The sequence below is a fragment of the Chrysoperla carnea genome, chromosome 1 (assembly GCF_905475395.1).
Source record: "Chrysoperla carnea chromosome 1, inChrCarn1.1, whole genome shotgun sequence".
In the NCBI taxonomy this organism is placed as follows: Eukaryota; Metazoa; Arthropoda; class Insecta; order Neuroptera; family Chrysopidae; genus Chrysoperla; species Chrysoperla carnea.
Window position 1 is genome coordinate 77,918,715 of NC_058337.1, and position 12,993 is coordinate 77,931,707.

The 12,993-nt window shown below is 25.9% G+C and overlaps 1 protein-coding gene across 1 annotated transcript in view; it reads right to left on the reverse strand.

Moving 5' to 3' along the window:
• Positions 1 to 1,001: 1,001 nt before the first annotated feature.
• LOC123305409 (protein abrupt) overlaps positions 1,002 to 12,993 on the reverse strand; it is a 35,893-nt gene continuing 23,901 nt past the window's right edge. Inside the window, exon 5 of the mRNA XM_044887115.1 lies at positions 1,002 to 2,538. Coding sequence (XP_044743050.1) covers positions 1,397 to 2,538 — 1,142 coding nt within the window. The 3' untranslated portion in view covers positions 1,002 to 1,396. The remainder of the gene's footprint in view (positions 2,539 to 12,993) is intronic.

Genomic DNA, 12,993 nt, shown 5'->3' on the forward strand with positions numbered 1-12,993 from the left:
ATAAAAATGTAATAAAATTTTAATGAAGGTGATTGAACTGGAGTGCATTATTAAAAGAAAAAACAACCGACTCTCTACAAAACTAACGTGACATAATTTTGTATTTTCAGTTTTTTTAATACTCTTTAAATTAGTAGCAGACATCACAGACAGTATTTATTTTTATAATATTGCATTGTATACTGAGAAATTAACATCAGCGTATTCGTTCAATTGCTTGTGTGTTTTATAATTTAAAAATTATGACTTATTTTTATTAAGTAAATGGAGATGCTATATTGTTAATTAGAAAATAATAAAAGACCGATGCCTTATCTCATAAATTAATGAAAAATAAATTAAATAATTTCATGTTAATAAAAAGTAAAAATTCTCTATGCTGTTTAGTATTTTATGTACATAAAAACGGAAAAGAAAAATTCTGGAAAAAAACTATAAAAAAACTATGATGGTCTTTTCATTCTTTAAAAGTATGAAGGTAAAAATATTGTAACATCAGTAGATTGGAATGCAATGAATATAAAAAATAAACTATTTTTTTGTTATTTGTCTGCTATACTTATTTAGAAAAAAGAAAAAAAATGTATTTTAAAATATTCTCTAAATTAACGAAAATATTAACGAAAGTTTTTTTTTTCTTATAGACACTTAATAATAATTGCTTTTTATGGTGAATTTTTTTTTTTTTTTTTTTTTTTTTAATAATTATTTATCTAAGTTTAAATTTTTAAAATTGTGTCTAAATGTCCCTAAAATAGTACCGTATACTCAATTTTAATAATATTTGTGTATGCTTTGTTTTGGTCGAGCAAAAAATATTTTGCTCCTTATATTAATTATATTATGAAAAATTGTGTAATGAAATTATTATTTTAACATAAAACAATAAAAAAATGTAATATTTTCTTTATTTTACTTTGAGGTAGACGGATGGAATTATTTAGTTTTCTTTCTTTAAAAAAAATTCTTCGTTTATTTTAAAAACTAAAGAGGTAGTTTGGATGGAATTCTTTCTATGTTTCAATATTTCTGAGAATGATTGTATACACATTGTATTTTCCAATAAATTCGAAGTATTCTTCATAAATCTTAAACATAATTACTATTTTATAGTAAAAAATCGGCCGTTACGTTCTTGGTTTTATTTTACAACAAAATCAAATTTTGGATTGGGAGGAGAGTTTTTTTTTTTAAATTCTAACAAATAAAACTGGCCATATTTTTTTTAAGAACTACATTAAGAAATTCGTTTAGTAAGACGGAAAGAATGCAGCAGAAATTATTATTTTTTTTGTATATTCACAGCCATTCATATTTCTCATGCGCATGCATGCATATCATGAGATACACGCCTTACTGAGCTTTTTACAAAAAATAGGCTCAATGCAGTTCATTTTTAATCGCCAGTTTTTGATGGTGAAACTTCCCCATGTTCTGCTTCTTCATCACTATACTCATCTTCACCTGGGGATGTATCACCATCGTCTATATGATCGTTTGTTACACCGCCATTACCCCCCACTCCCAATCCCCCTCCCCTATCATTATTATTACCCCCACCACTGTCATCACCACGATTTCGATCGTTAATAACCATATCTTCAGGACCAGTTGGTGTGTCGTCTCTACGTATATTTTCATCTTGTGATGAAGAAGTAGTCCGTTTCATTGAAAAATCGTTTGCTACATGCATTTGTTGTTGCATTTTTTCTAGGAAATGTTGTTGTGTTACTTTATCTAGCCCCATTGCATTGTATTGAGCTATTTTTGCTGCATGGACTGCTGCCGCTGCTTGTTCCGTTGACATCATACTCAAACCATTTTCAGCCATAAATTGTAAGTATGTATCTAATATTTGTGAACCGGTTGTAGTACTTGATTGTGGAACACCAGGATGCGGTGCTAATGGAGATGGATACGATGGTTCTTTCGAAGACAGATTCTGTGCTATCGAATCTATACTCTTGGCAGCAATCGCTTGACTTGTTGAATTTGGTTTACTCGAACTTACCTTGGTAATTGTTGTATTATAATGATTTAACGGTGGTGACATGGCATCCAACATACTACTTCCATATCGCGAGTGTGATACCGTTAAATCTTCTGGGTCATTATCACCACATATTGAACTACCAGCTTCCGACGGTGCTCCAGAATATACACTCTTTGCATCTAATTTCACATCGGTGCGTCGTGGGCCAGTTGGTGATGCACGTGCACGTAATTCCGCAGCACTAACTTTTACACCAGCTTTTGCTAATAATCTACTTGCTAATTCTGGATCGAATGGTGATGGCATTGGTAGTACTGGTAAATCTTTGGTACTAATACCCCGATGTTGACGTGACATATGCGAATGTAATGAATTTCGACTTTTTGCAACTGTTCCACATAACACACATCGATAACCAGGGCATACAGTATGTTTATCCTCTAAATGTGTTCGTAGTGTATGCGCTGATCGATAGATTTTACCACATTTCGGACATGGTCTCGGATCTGTAGCTCTTACTCGAATGTCGAAAGAACGTCGTGAAACTAGAAACATATAATAGGTTCAACTTTTTTGGTTTTTTGTGTTTTTTGCTTTGATTTTGATAGCTTTTGTTTTATTATTTTTAAACAATTATTTTTTTTTTTTTTGACATTTGCATGAGAGAGAGATATCATGAGTGTTATTGTTATTAAATAAGTGAGATAGTATTATATATTAAAGAAACTCTACCAATCTTGCGATTTTTTGTGTGCAAATAAAAATTATGAAGATTATTTTAAAATAGATTTTTTGTAAATAAAAACACACAACATTTACTTTGGAAAATTGTTATTTATTTTTAAATATTTATTGTAATAATATATAAATGCAAATATAATTATATAAATTCTTTTTTTCTAAATTTAATATACTGATTTGGAAAAAAATTAATTACCTTCGTGTTTTTTAAAAAGGAAAAAAAGGACACATGTAAGCTTAAGATATATAAATAAATAGATATGTAATTATACATAGTGCATTTTCTTTTGGCATAAATGGGTGGAGTATGATCGTATGATCGTAACATGTCTCACAAGTAGTAGTTTATTAATGTTTTCTTAAAAAAAATCTTTTTTGTCTAACTACAAAAAAAAAAAAAAAAATTACAAACCAAAATATAATGGTAAATATGAATATTAAAAGTAAATAAAATCGATTGAAAATCGTTTATTACTTTTATATAATATTAGGTTTTATTTAAAAGAATTGTTTCTCATTGTTGATAAGTTAAATTAACGACAGCGATAACTATGTGACCCGTCAGTTTATTTGTACAACATTTTAAATAACGTATCTATTTATTTATATACCCTTCTTGCATGCAACATATTAACAAAGATCTGATAAATATAAAATTCTTTCGCAGTCTATTTTCTAATAAAATAAACTTCTATTTGATTCGTAAACATATTATTATATATACATTCAGCTCTACCTAACTATTTATAAATAATTTATTTTTTTCCAAATCTGTACTTCAAACAAAAGAAAAAAGAACAAAAAATTAAAGAAAATGAATATAAACAGAAAAGTGAAAAAACAAAATGAAAAAAATTATTATTATTTTATTATTTTTCAATCACAATGACAAAATAGGATATGATTATTATAAACTAGATTATTATCTTACAATACTACAGTTTTTTCTTTATTTTTAACTAAAATAAGGTGCAGATAGGAAGGTCTGTACTAAAAACTAACTTCTTTTTTTAAATATTTTTTTTTAAGTTTTTTATTAATTTTTTTTTTATTTGTCATCAATCTCAATATCTAAAATAAAATATTCATTAGTAAAATTGTTTTTTTTTTCTTCATATTTTCTTGGCAATGTACAGACATATAATATATAATGCACTTGTCTAAAAATTTAATTGACAAAATATTTTTTATCTTTTTTTATTATTATTTTTTAAATATAATATATTTATATATATTTATATATTCTAATAATACTGAAAATTAAAGGAATGTGTGAATTATTTAAAAAAAATTTTATTCACCAAAATTGTTAGTTTTTTACCTCTTTGATCTATACGAAATAGTTTTTTTTTTTTCGATTAAAGTTAATTTTTCGAGATCATTTAAAAAAATTTAATTTTTGGAAATCATTCATTGATAAATACAAAAATAGTGGTCTATAGGATTATCATCGAAAATTAGTTTCATTAAAAATTAATTTCTTCTGAAAAAAAAAATTAAATTTGGGTGAATAAGATCAAAAAAAGAGTGAATTTTTTATAAAAATTATGATATTTTCGTAAGATTTTGCAATTATTTGATAAACCGACAATGAAAGTGTTTAATAAATAGTAAATTGAAAATTATACTTCCAAAAAGTAAAGCATAAGTATAACAGAAAACAAAATATCGATACTAAGTTTGAAATATAGAGATTTCTTAGGTATGTAATCCAATGTACCACTATCTAAAAGTATAAAATTTAGAAATAAAATTTAAGTAAAACAATACTGAATTTAGAATTTATGAAAAAATCTTTGGAATTCTTAAAGTGACTTTTAGATATCACACGATTTTTTTTTGAATTTTATAGTTTTCAAATCAAATTAATCAAAGGGCACTCTTATTGCTTTTTTCGCGTTTTCACATACATAATTATCAGTTTTCAAAAAAAAAGAGACATTTTCGAAAACGTGTTTTTATAATTCGGTTTTTAAGTACTGAAATTATTATTCTATTTTGATATAGCGTTTTCAAAAAGGTCCTTTTTTGTACAACAAAGCAAAAATGTTCAGTTATAAAATTAATCTATGAAATAATGTTTGCAAGTAAATGCTCTTTTTATCAGGAATTTTTTGCCTCTTTCACAAATTTGGTATGTTCCTAATATAGTCATTAAGTGTTAAGAATAATTAACAATATATTGATAGTTTTTAATTATTATTTTTTCTTTACAAATAATAATAAAAAAAAGTTTCTAATTATTTGTATTTCAGAACCTTAAATTTTTATAAATAATACTTTTTTTAATTTTTTTCTTTTGGTGAATACAAAATAATTTTTTTTTGCAAAAAATACTTTTATAGGATTTTTTTAATTTACAAAAATATCACAAAATTTTTCATTAGTAATGTAAATACAAATAGTTAGATAATAATTAGTTGTGGGACTTAGGGGAAATAGGAGCGATTCATCGTATTCTACAAAAAACCTAAATATATATATTAATTATTAAATTATATTGATATTATGTTTTTTTTTTTTTTTTAAATTTATTTTCAGTTTGATTATTTCTACTTAATAAAGCACTTGAGCTAACTAAACTAAATTTTAAGAGTCATTTTTAATTTTAAATATTTTTTCAAAATTTATACACAGTCTTGAATTTTTTAAGTGTTTATTTTGACTTCACAAAATTGTTTTTTTTTTCACCATGCAATATTTTAATAAAGGGTGACGACTTTTTATTGTAAAAAAAATTTCAAACATTAGGTAACATAAAACTTTAAAAAACAAAATAGGAATTTTAAAATATATTAATTAATTAAATAGCACAAAAATTTAGGTGGGAATTTAATTTAAAAAAAAAATTAAATCAGTCAAAAATAATTTATAAAAACAAAAATAAATAATTTTAAATTAAAAAAAAATTTAAATAAATGACTTAGATTGATACCAAAAAAATCGATTTCAAAACATTTTTTTCTATCAAGAAGGTATTTTCTCAAATTTTAAAAAACCGTTGAACCATAACTCCATTTAAGCGCTTTCATTTGATCCCATTCAGTTGGATGTTTTAAACGCATATGATTACGCACTGAATTTGGATGTGTGAAACGTCTTGCACATGTGACTACCGGGCATACCGGACTATCTCTAGGATAATGGACGTCGATGTGTTGTCGTATTCCTAACAGGGATGATACTGATACCTCGCAAAGTGGGCAAGCAAAACCAGAGGATGAAGTAGATCGTTCTGGGGTTGAAGGCTCACTCTTGATTGTACGCTCACGAGTGCGATTATTCTCGTCTGAGCCAAACTTGAATAGGAAGTTCCCGATCGAGCCTCCAGCGACCCCATCTGCAATGCCAACAACGGCTGCAGTGAGTTTATTATTATTTCAAACAATAGTTAATTATAATCAATAAAAAAAATAATAATAAATAACAAGCAATATAAAAATTAATAAAAATTCAATGTAAATTATTTTAAAAGTCCACAATGCGAGGGGAAGACAATCATTTGAATTTTGAAATTATTTACACTATTTACAAAAAATATTGAAAAAAAATCAGTCCAAATAATTTCAAAATCTTACAAGGAAAAACCATAATTATAACGAATTTTGGTTTTTTCTTTTAGGGATAATTATTTTCTCAACCAATAGTTTTTGCTGTGTTTTTTCAAGATTTATTAAAATTTTGTTTATTTTACCAATTTTTCTCATTTTAATTATTGTTTCACCTCAATACCGAATGTCTCTTTATTAAACCGACATACTTGTTAAGTTCATTTAAAAAATACTTTTATAAATATTGAAATACGGAATAATTTCCAATTTGACATCCGGTATAAAAAAGCAGAGATAGTTTGAAATATTTAAACTTTGACTTTTAGATAGAAAATTGTGTAGTATTATTTTAAATGGGGAAAATTTTACTTATTACGAAAAATATATATTTAAGAAAATGTAAAAAACATTTATTATATAAAACGTAATAAAATAAAATAATAATTTATTCCAGTTAAAAAAAAAAAAAAATTAAAATGGGAGAAAATTGTTTGAAGAAAATCATAATATTGAAAATATGATGCTTTTCCACGCTATTTTCAAATTGTTTATTTTACTGAAAAATTTAATGAGAAATATTCAGATTTTATTGTTTTGAATATTATTATTATTATTATTGTTATACATACTTAATAATAATTTCAATTAATTTCGATATTATTTAACATAAAAATTATTATCATTTTATCAAAAGTTAATAATAAAAAATATTAAAAAAAGAAAAAAGTACTAGTAATGTTTTCCGTTTGATTATAGACAATTTTCATTTTACATGCGATGACAAAAATCTATTATTTAAGAAAATAATTTGTGTCATTTATTAGATAATAGAAATATTTCATTATCGTGGTTTTCAGTAAATCGTAAATAGTTTTTACTTCCACAGTTAACGAATGGAACTTGATGATGTTTCATCAAACATCAAATGAGTATCTTATCATTCACTAATAGGGGATAATCCTGATGCCGAATTGTCCTTATTACCCATAAAAATTTAATACTAGACTTGATACAATAACTACATTTGAAAGTGAAATTAAAATTGATTCAACAACGAATAAGTTATAAGCAATCAAAGAGTGCATTCAAAAGTTGCCCATATCTTTTTAGCAAAACAAAGTTTTATGGCGATACCCACGTATGACGTCATTAGTGGTTAGCTTCCTCTTTGTTTAATTAGGAATTTAAAACGTTCATATCTTGCATACTAAATATGTAAATATTTTTAAAAACCATCTTCACAAGTCTATTTGTGAAGTGAGAATTCTTCATCCAGAGTGACAAAAAAGAAAATTTAGTCCGATCGCCTATTGTTCAATTACAATTTCGATTTTACCCATCCCTATTTCAATGTTTATTTTATGTGTCCAGGGGCTAATAACTGCTGATTCTGTTGGTAGTACATATTAGGTATCAAAAACAAGTTAGATACTCTCGATGAGACTATTGTAAATTAATTTCTATTATTATAGTAAGAAAGAGATACTAGAGGCAGTAATGTCTAAAAAAAGAAGTACTGTTGAGTTTTGTCAAATAAATATCCATTTCGATACCGAGTAGAATCATCAATCGCGTAGATGGAAATAAATAAACGAAAAAATCAGGTAGTTTATTATTACTGACCCAATAACTTTTTAATTTTCTGATTTAATGGGATTACATTAAGATATTTGACGGCAGTATTGAATTATTTTTAATTAATATTTTTTATTCTGTAAGAAACTTTTAAGGTCAGTTGCTGTGATTATTATAACTTGATTTATTTGAAAACCATGATACTAAATTGATGGAAAAAACCAACAATTTCGTAATTAGCTCGCAATTAATTATCTTATATGAATGCATGAAAATTTCTTTGTTTTATAAAATCTTTACATAAAACTTGGCGCCTTAATAAATATTAAAGTCTACTTACATTTACAATAACGAGAAAGATTTTGAAGCGTAAGTAAAAGACATAGAAGCGTGGGTTTTAACGGAGAAAGATAGAGAGAGAGAAAGTGAGGTGGTCGAGTAAATTTAACCCCCGAATTACAATCCAAACATTTATATATACATATAAACATAAAACAAAGAATAAATAATCTACAATAATAATAATAAACTAATATATGAAAATAGCGTTTGTTATTTCAACAAAATAAACAATTTATTGTCGTATATAAAGTAATAAACTCCAATTCACAATTGTTTACCAACACGCACTCTCATATTATTATTATTCTACTCCGAATGCTATCTTTGTTGTTTAATATGTACAGAGTGGTCATATGTAGTATCCATAACATTATTAACTTCCCAGAGGAAGTTAATGTAGATGAGCCGATTAATGCCGATTAATGTGTTACGGAGCCGATTTTGAAAATCTTCATTTTTACATATTTCCGCGGTTTCAAGGCCGCAATAACCGAATTAAATCTTTTCAATATGATGTATCTGTGTGTTCGTTCGGATTCTTTCGCCTCGATTATCTCGCGAACCAGTTATGACATTAACACGTGACTAATCTTATTCGATGCATAATCGCGTATTTAAAAAACTGAAAGGTCAAATTTTCACCAGAATTAGCTGAGCCGTTTTTTAATGGCAATAAAAAAATGGAAAAAACTGAATAAACAGAATCTGAAAAATGGATAAAACACATCATTTATCTATGGAGATAATGATCGTTCCAGCATAAGCTGCAGTACGTGTTCGAAGAATAATCTATGAAGGCTAACAAGACCTTTTTTTTAATGTTTACCCCCTCCGGGAAGTTAGTCGTGTGGAATATAGGAGTCGCACTCACACGACTTCAGTACCACACCGACTATGTAATGCCAATTTATTTAAAAAAAAAACTAGTATGGAAAAAAATGGAACACAATTCAAGACGTGGTAGAATAAGTATTTTATCATGCCACTTGACAAATCTCATTCAACCGATAGAAGAATCTGATATTAAGCATCGACTAGGGTTCCTTAAGCTAGATTTAATCAAATACATTTAGCTTTACGATAAGTAATATCAACTTTATCATAAAGGGGATACCTCAACTTGCTATTATTACTAGTTTCGTCGATACAGAAAAATTCGAACTGTTTCAGCTTATTTCTTGCAATTTTCTAGGACCAAAATATATGATAATTCAACCAATCTAGATAAGCATTATGTCGTCTATCCGCTTTTTGAAAATTATCTACTTTGCTTTTTTTTAAAACTTATTTTGTGAATGCATTTTTGACTAGGAACACATAGGAAGAAATCAATGTTCAGGGTTTTAGTTAACACAGAGATTTATTCACAAATTATTTTCTAAATAAAATCTGAAGTTATTATATTCAACTTTGTATTTTTTCCACTTTTTATACGTTGAAAAGTTTTCCTTAGATATTGCTGCAATCTCAAATCTCAATTAATTTTTAACTTACAAGGGATATTTTTAGCAATTACCATTCAAACAATCTTATGAAACTCTCATTATGACTTAACTTGATTTGTAAGTCAAATTTATTGAACGAACAATTGTGAATAGTACAAAAAATTGTTTCGATGATAATTCCAAAAAATAAAAATTTGATCAAATTTTTTGATGAAATATGCTTCAAGAATTTAATTGTAATATCATTGAAGCACCCTGTATATATTTGTTAAATAACATTTTATAATAAGTACAGAGAGAGGAAAGTTGTGGTTAAAAGAAAATTTAAACATACTGCCGCCACCACCGCCTGCACCCAACGTATTTAAGGGGTTCCTCGATACATATATTGTTAAAATGTATGGGTATATTCATCGTACTTGTTACGGAATTGAGTAAAACTCGATTGCGTTTTTGGTATTTAAATTATATGTGAATTTATTTTTATATTTTCCAAACAAAAAGAGAAAAATTCATATATATATTTTTTCAATATGTGTTTCCTTCTTTTTCTTTTTTAAATAAATATTATGCGTTTAATAATAATTATTATTACAATTTATAAATGAGGAAAGTCAAGTTGTGGTAAAGTTGATGAAAGAAAGACAGGATTGTGATAAGTGCAAGTATCTGGGACCGGCGGGTCAAAAATAAACACTTTTGGACTATTTGTAATTTGTTTAGGAAAAGTGTTATTTTTATACTATAAATGATTCATTGTTTAAAATAGAGAATAATTTTCAGATGTTTAAACGAAGTCTTTTTGCCGCTCTCTGTTGATGACGTATTAATATGTGATCTGTCATTTGATGACAGTTCAATGTACTGTTTACTACAAGTGTAATACCCACGGATGTAGTAATTATAGTATATATTCATGGTAATACCATACAAAACATAAATAATTAAATACCATACAGCATGTTAACAAGCCTGACAAGCCACATACTATGACATTACGCCCGTTTTAAAATTTGAATTTCTCTCACAAGAATGATGGTTCTAAAGTATGGTTCTAAGTAGGATGTACATTTTTATAAAGTAAAATTACAAATTATTTCCCGTTTTCTTTCACTAATTTATTCGTCATTGTATTCGTAAAACAAGTCAAAAAGTGTTTTATTTCTGAACAATGCGTCTTATTTTAGCAATATTGGAGAATAAATAGGAGTTAACCATGACTTTGATAGAGTTATGGCGGTCATCTTAGAATAAGGGCATAAGGTACCATATAGCCATACCTAATTAAATTTAAATAATAAACGGCACTAATCGTACCATTTTTTAATCTATTAAAAATTATTATTAATTGATATTGTTGTATATTAAAAAAATCAGAATTAATTTGGATTGTAAATTGTAAAAATCAAAATAACAGTTGTGTTTTTAATGTAGTATGTTTATTTATGCATTTTAAGTTCTCAATCTGCATCTGTCTAATGTAAGTTTGATTTTGTTGTTCCGTTATAATTTTTTTTTACTTTCGTTTTATATTGTTTAAGGTATTTCCAGCATGAAAGCACTTGTCGACAGATTTGGCATATATTTTTTCTCAGACTCAAAATAATGTTAGCTTTGAACCCAGAGTTGTAGAATTTCTGGTTGTTTAGGTCGCGAAATAATCAGCTGCAAAGTTCGCGATTTCGAGGATCCAAGAATTGAGATATTAATTTGGACGTAAATTGTCAAATTGGGAACTTGATTATCTCGCGTTTTAAACGGTAAAATTTCTGAAACTTTGGGATTTAATTGTAAACACTATTCTTAGTCTGTGAAAAAAATTGTTTAAATTCAGTCGAAAAGTAGTTTTTTATAAAGCAATTGGTGTTAGATAAATCGAGCCCAAAAGTACTTACAAGGCTCAATCGGAAATAAGAATATTTATGAAATAATTACCCTATTTCGATGTACATAATTTCAAAAAAACTACGTTTATCAATTTAATGATTTAGAGTATCTATCTACATGTAGGTATTAGTTTAAATTTTATTCGAATTTTTTAATTTTATGTTTAAAATAAAAAACTATTAAACTGTTTTTTTTTTTTTTAAATAAAATTAAATTTTATAAAATTCAAATTGTATGCAAGTTGTTTATATTTATTTAAACTAAAACCAATTTATTGTCAATGAAGATATATTTATTTTATTGAAAAACTATGCAAATTTAAAAAAAAAAAACACTGGTGACAAATATTTAATTAAACTACACACACGTGCAAAGTGTGTCAAAAGTGAAATGTAAAAAAAATTACCGATTATATTAAATTTATTTAAAATTTACGATAATTATTCTTAATTTTTTTTTCTCTTCTATTCAAGTGAAATTTGGATAAAATTTATTATTTTTATCAAAATGCAATTTTAATATTTTTATAAAAAATGATTTTTGTATAGTCTAGCCGCTAAATAGTTTGTAATAGATATAATTTATTTGAAACTAAAATATTTTTCTCTATTTAAATTTTTTCCACTCCTTCTTAAGCGTTAAAAGAAATGTTCGTTTTAAAGTCTAAAAAATTGCTTACAAACAACTTTTATACGCATATTATTCGTGGAAGTTGGTATTTCTGAAAGGGATTTTATTTAATAATTTTTATTAATTCGATTTGATTAAGTTCGGTTTTTATTGAAAATGTTCGGAAAACTTTTCAATCACTTCTAATACGCGTTTTTATTTTACAGGTAAAATTTTTTTAAATGTATTTTGCGTGTTTATTTTGTTCTTGAAACAAGCAATTAGACAGAAACTGATTTTATAAATTTTATAGTCATTATTGATTTAGCGTCTGCTTTAATTTTAGAATAAATTATTATTATTTCATAAAGAATATAATAATTTTATTAATCTTTTAAAAAGTAAATAAACGAAGTATCCAACTACAACTTTTTAAAACTTTATCATATTTTATTTTTAACGCATTTGTGCATTAATTTTAATATTATTTTACATAATTAAAATTTATGGCCGTCACTAATTTACATGATATTCTCCTTTTTTCGAGGTCTATGTGTTCTGTACAGTTGTACGTTGTATGAACGTTGTTAATAAAAGTTATTGCGTGTTGATTTTATTAAATTTATTCTCTAATTCTTTGAAACTACTGTTGTTGTTAACTGACTATAGGGAACAAATTAGTCATTAATCAGTTTATTTTTTATTATTATTTTGTATAAATTTTTATTTTTTTGATTACTTTATTTGCTGCTTATAAAATGAAGAGAAGTTTTTAAACACCTGGATAGATATGCATATATTATTAAAAAAATCGGTATGTTTAAAGATTTTATTTTGTCAAAAAAACACC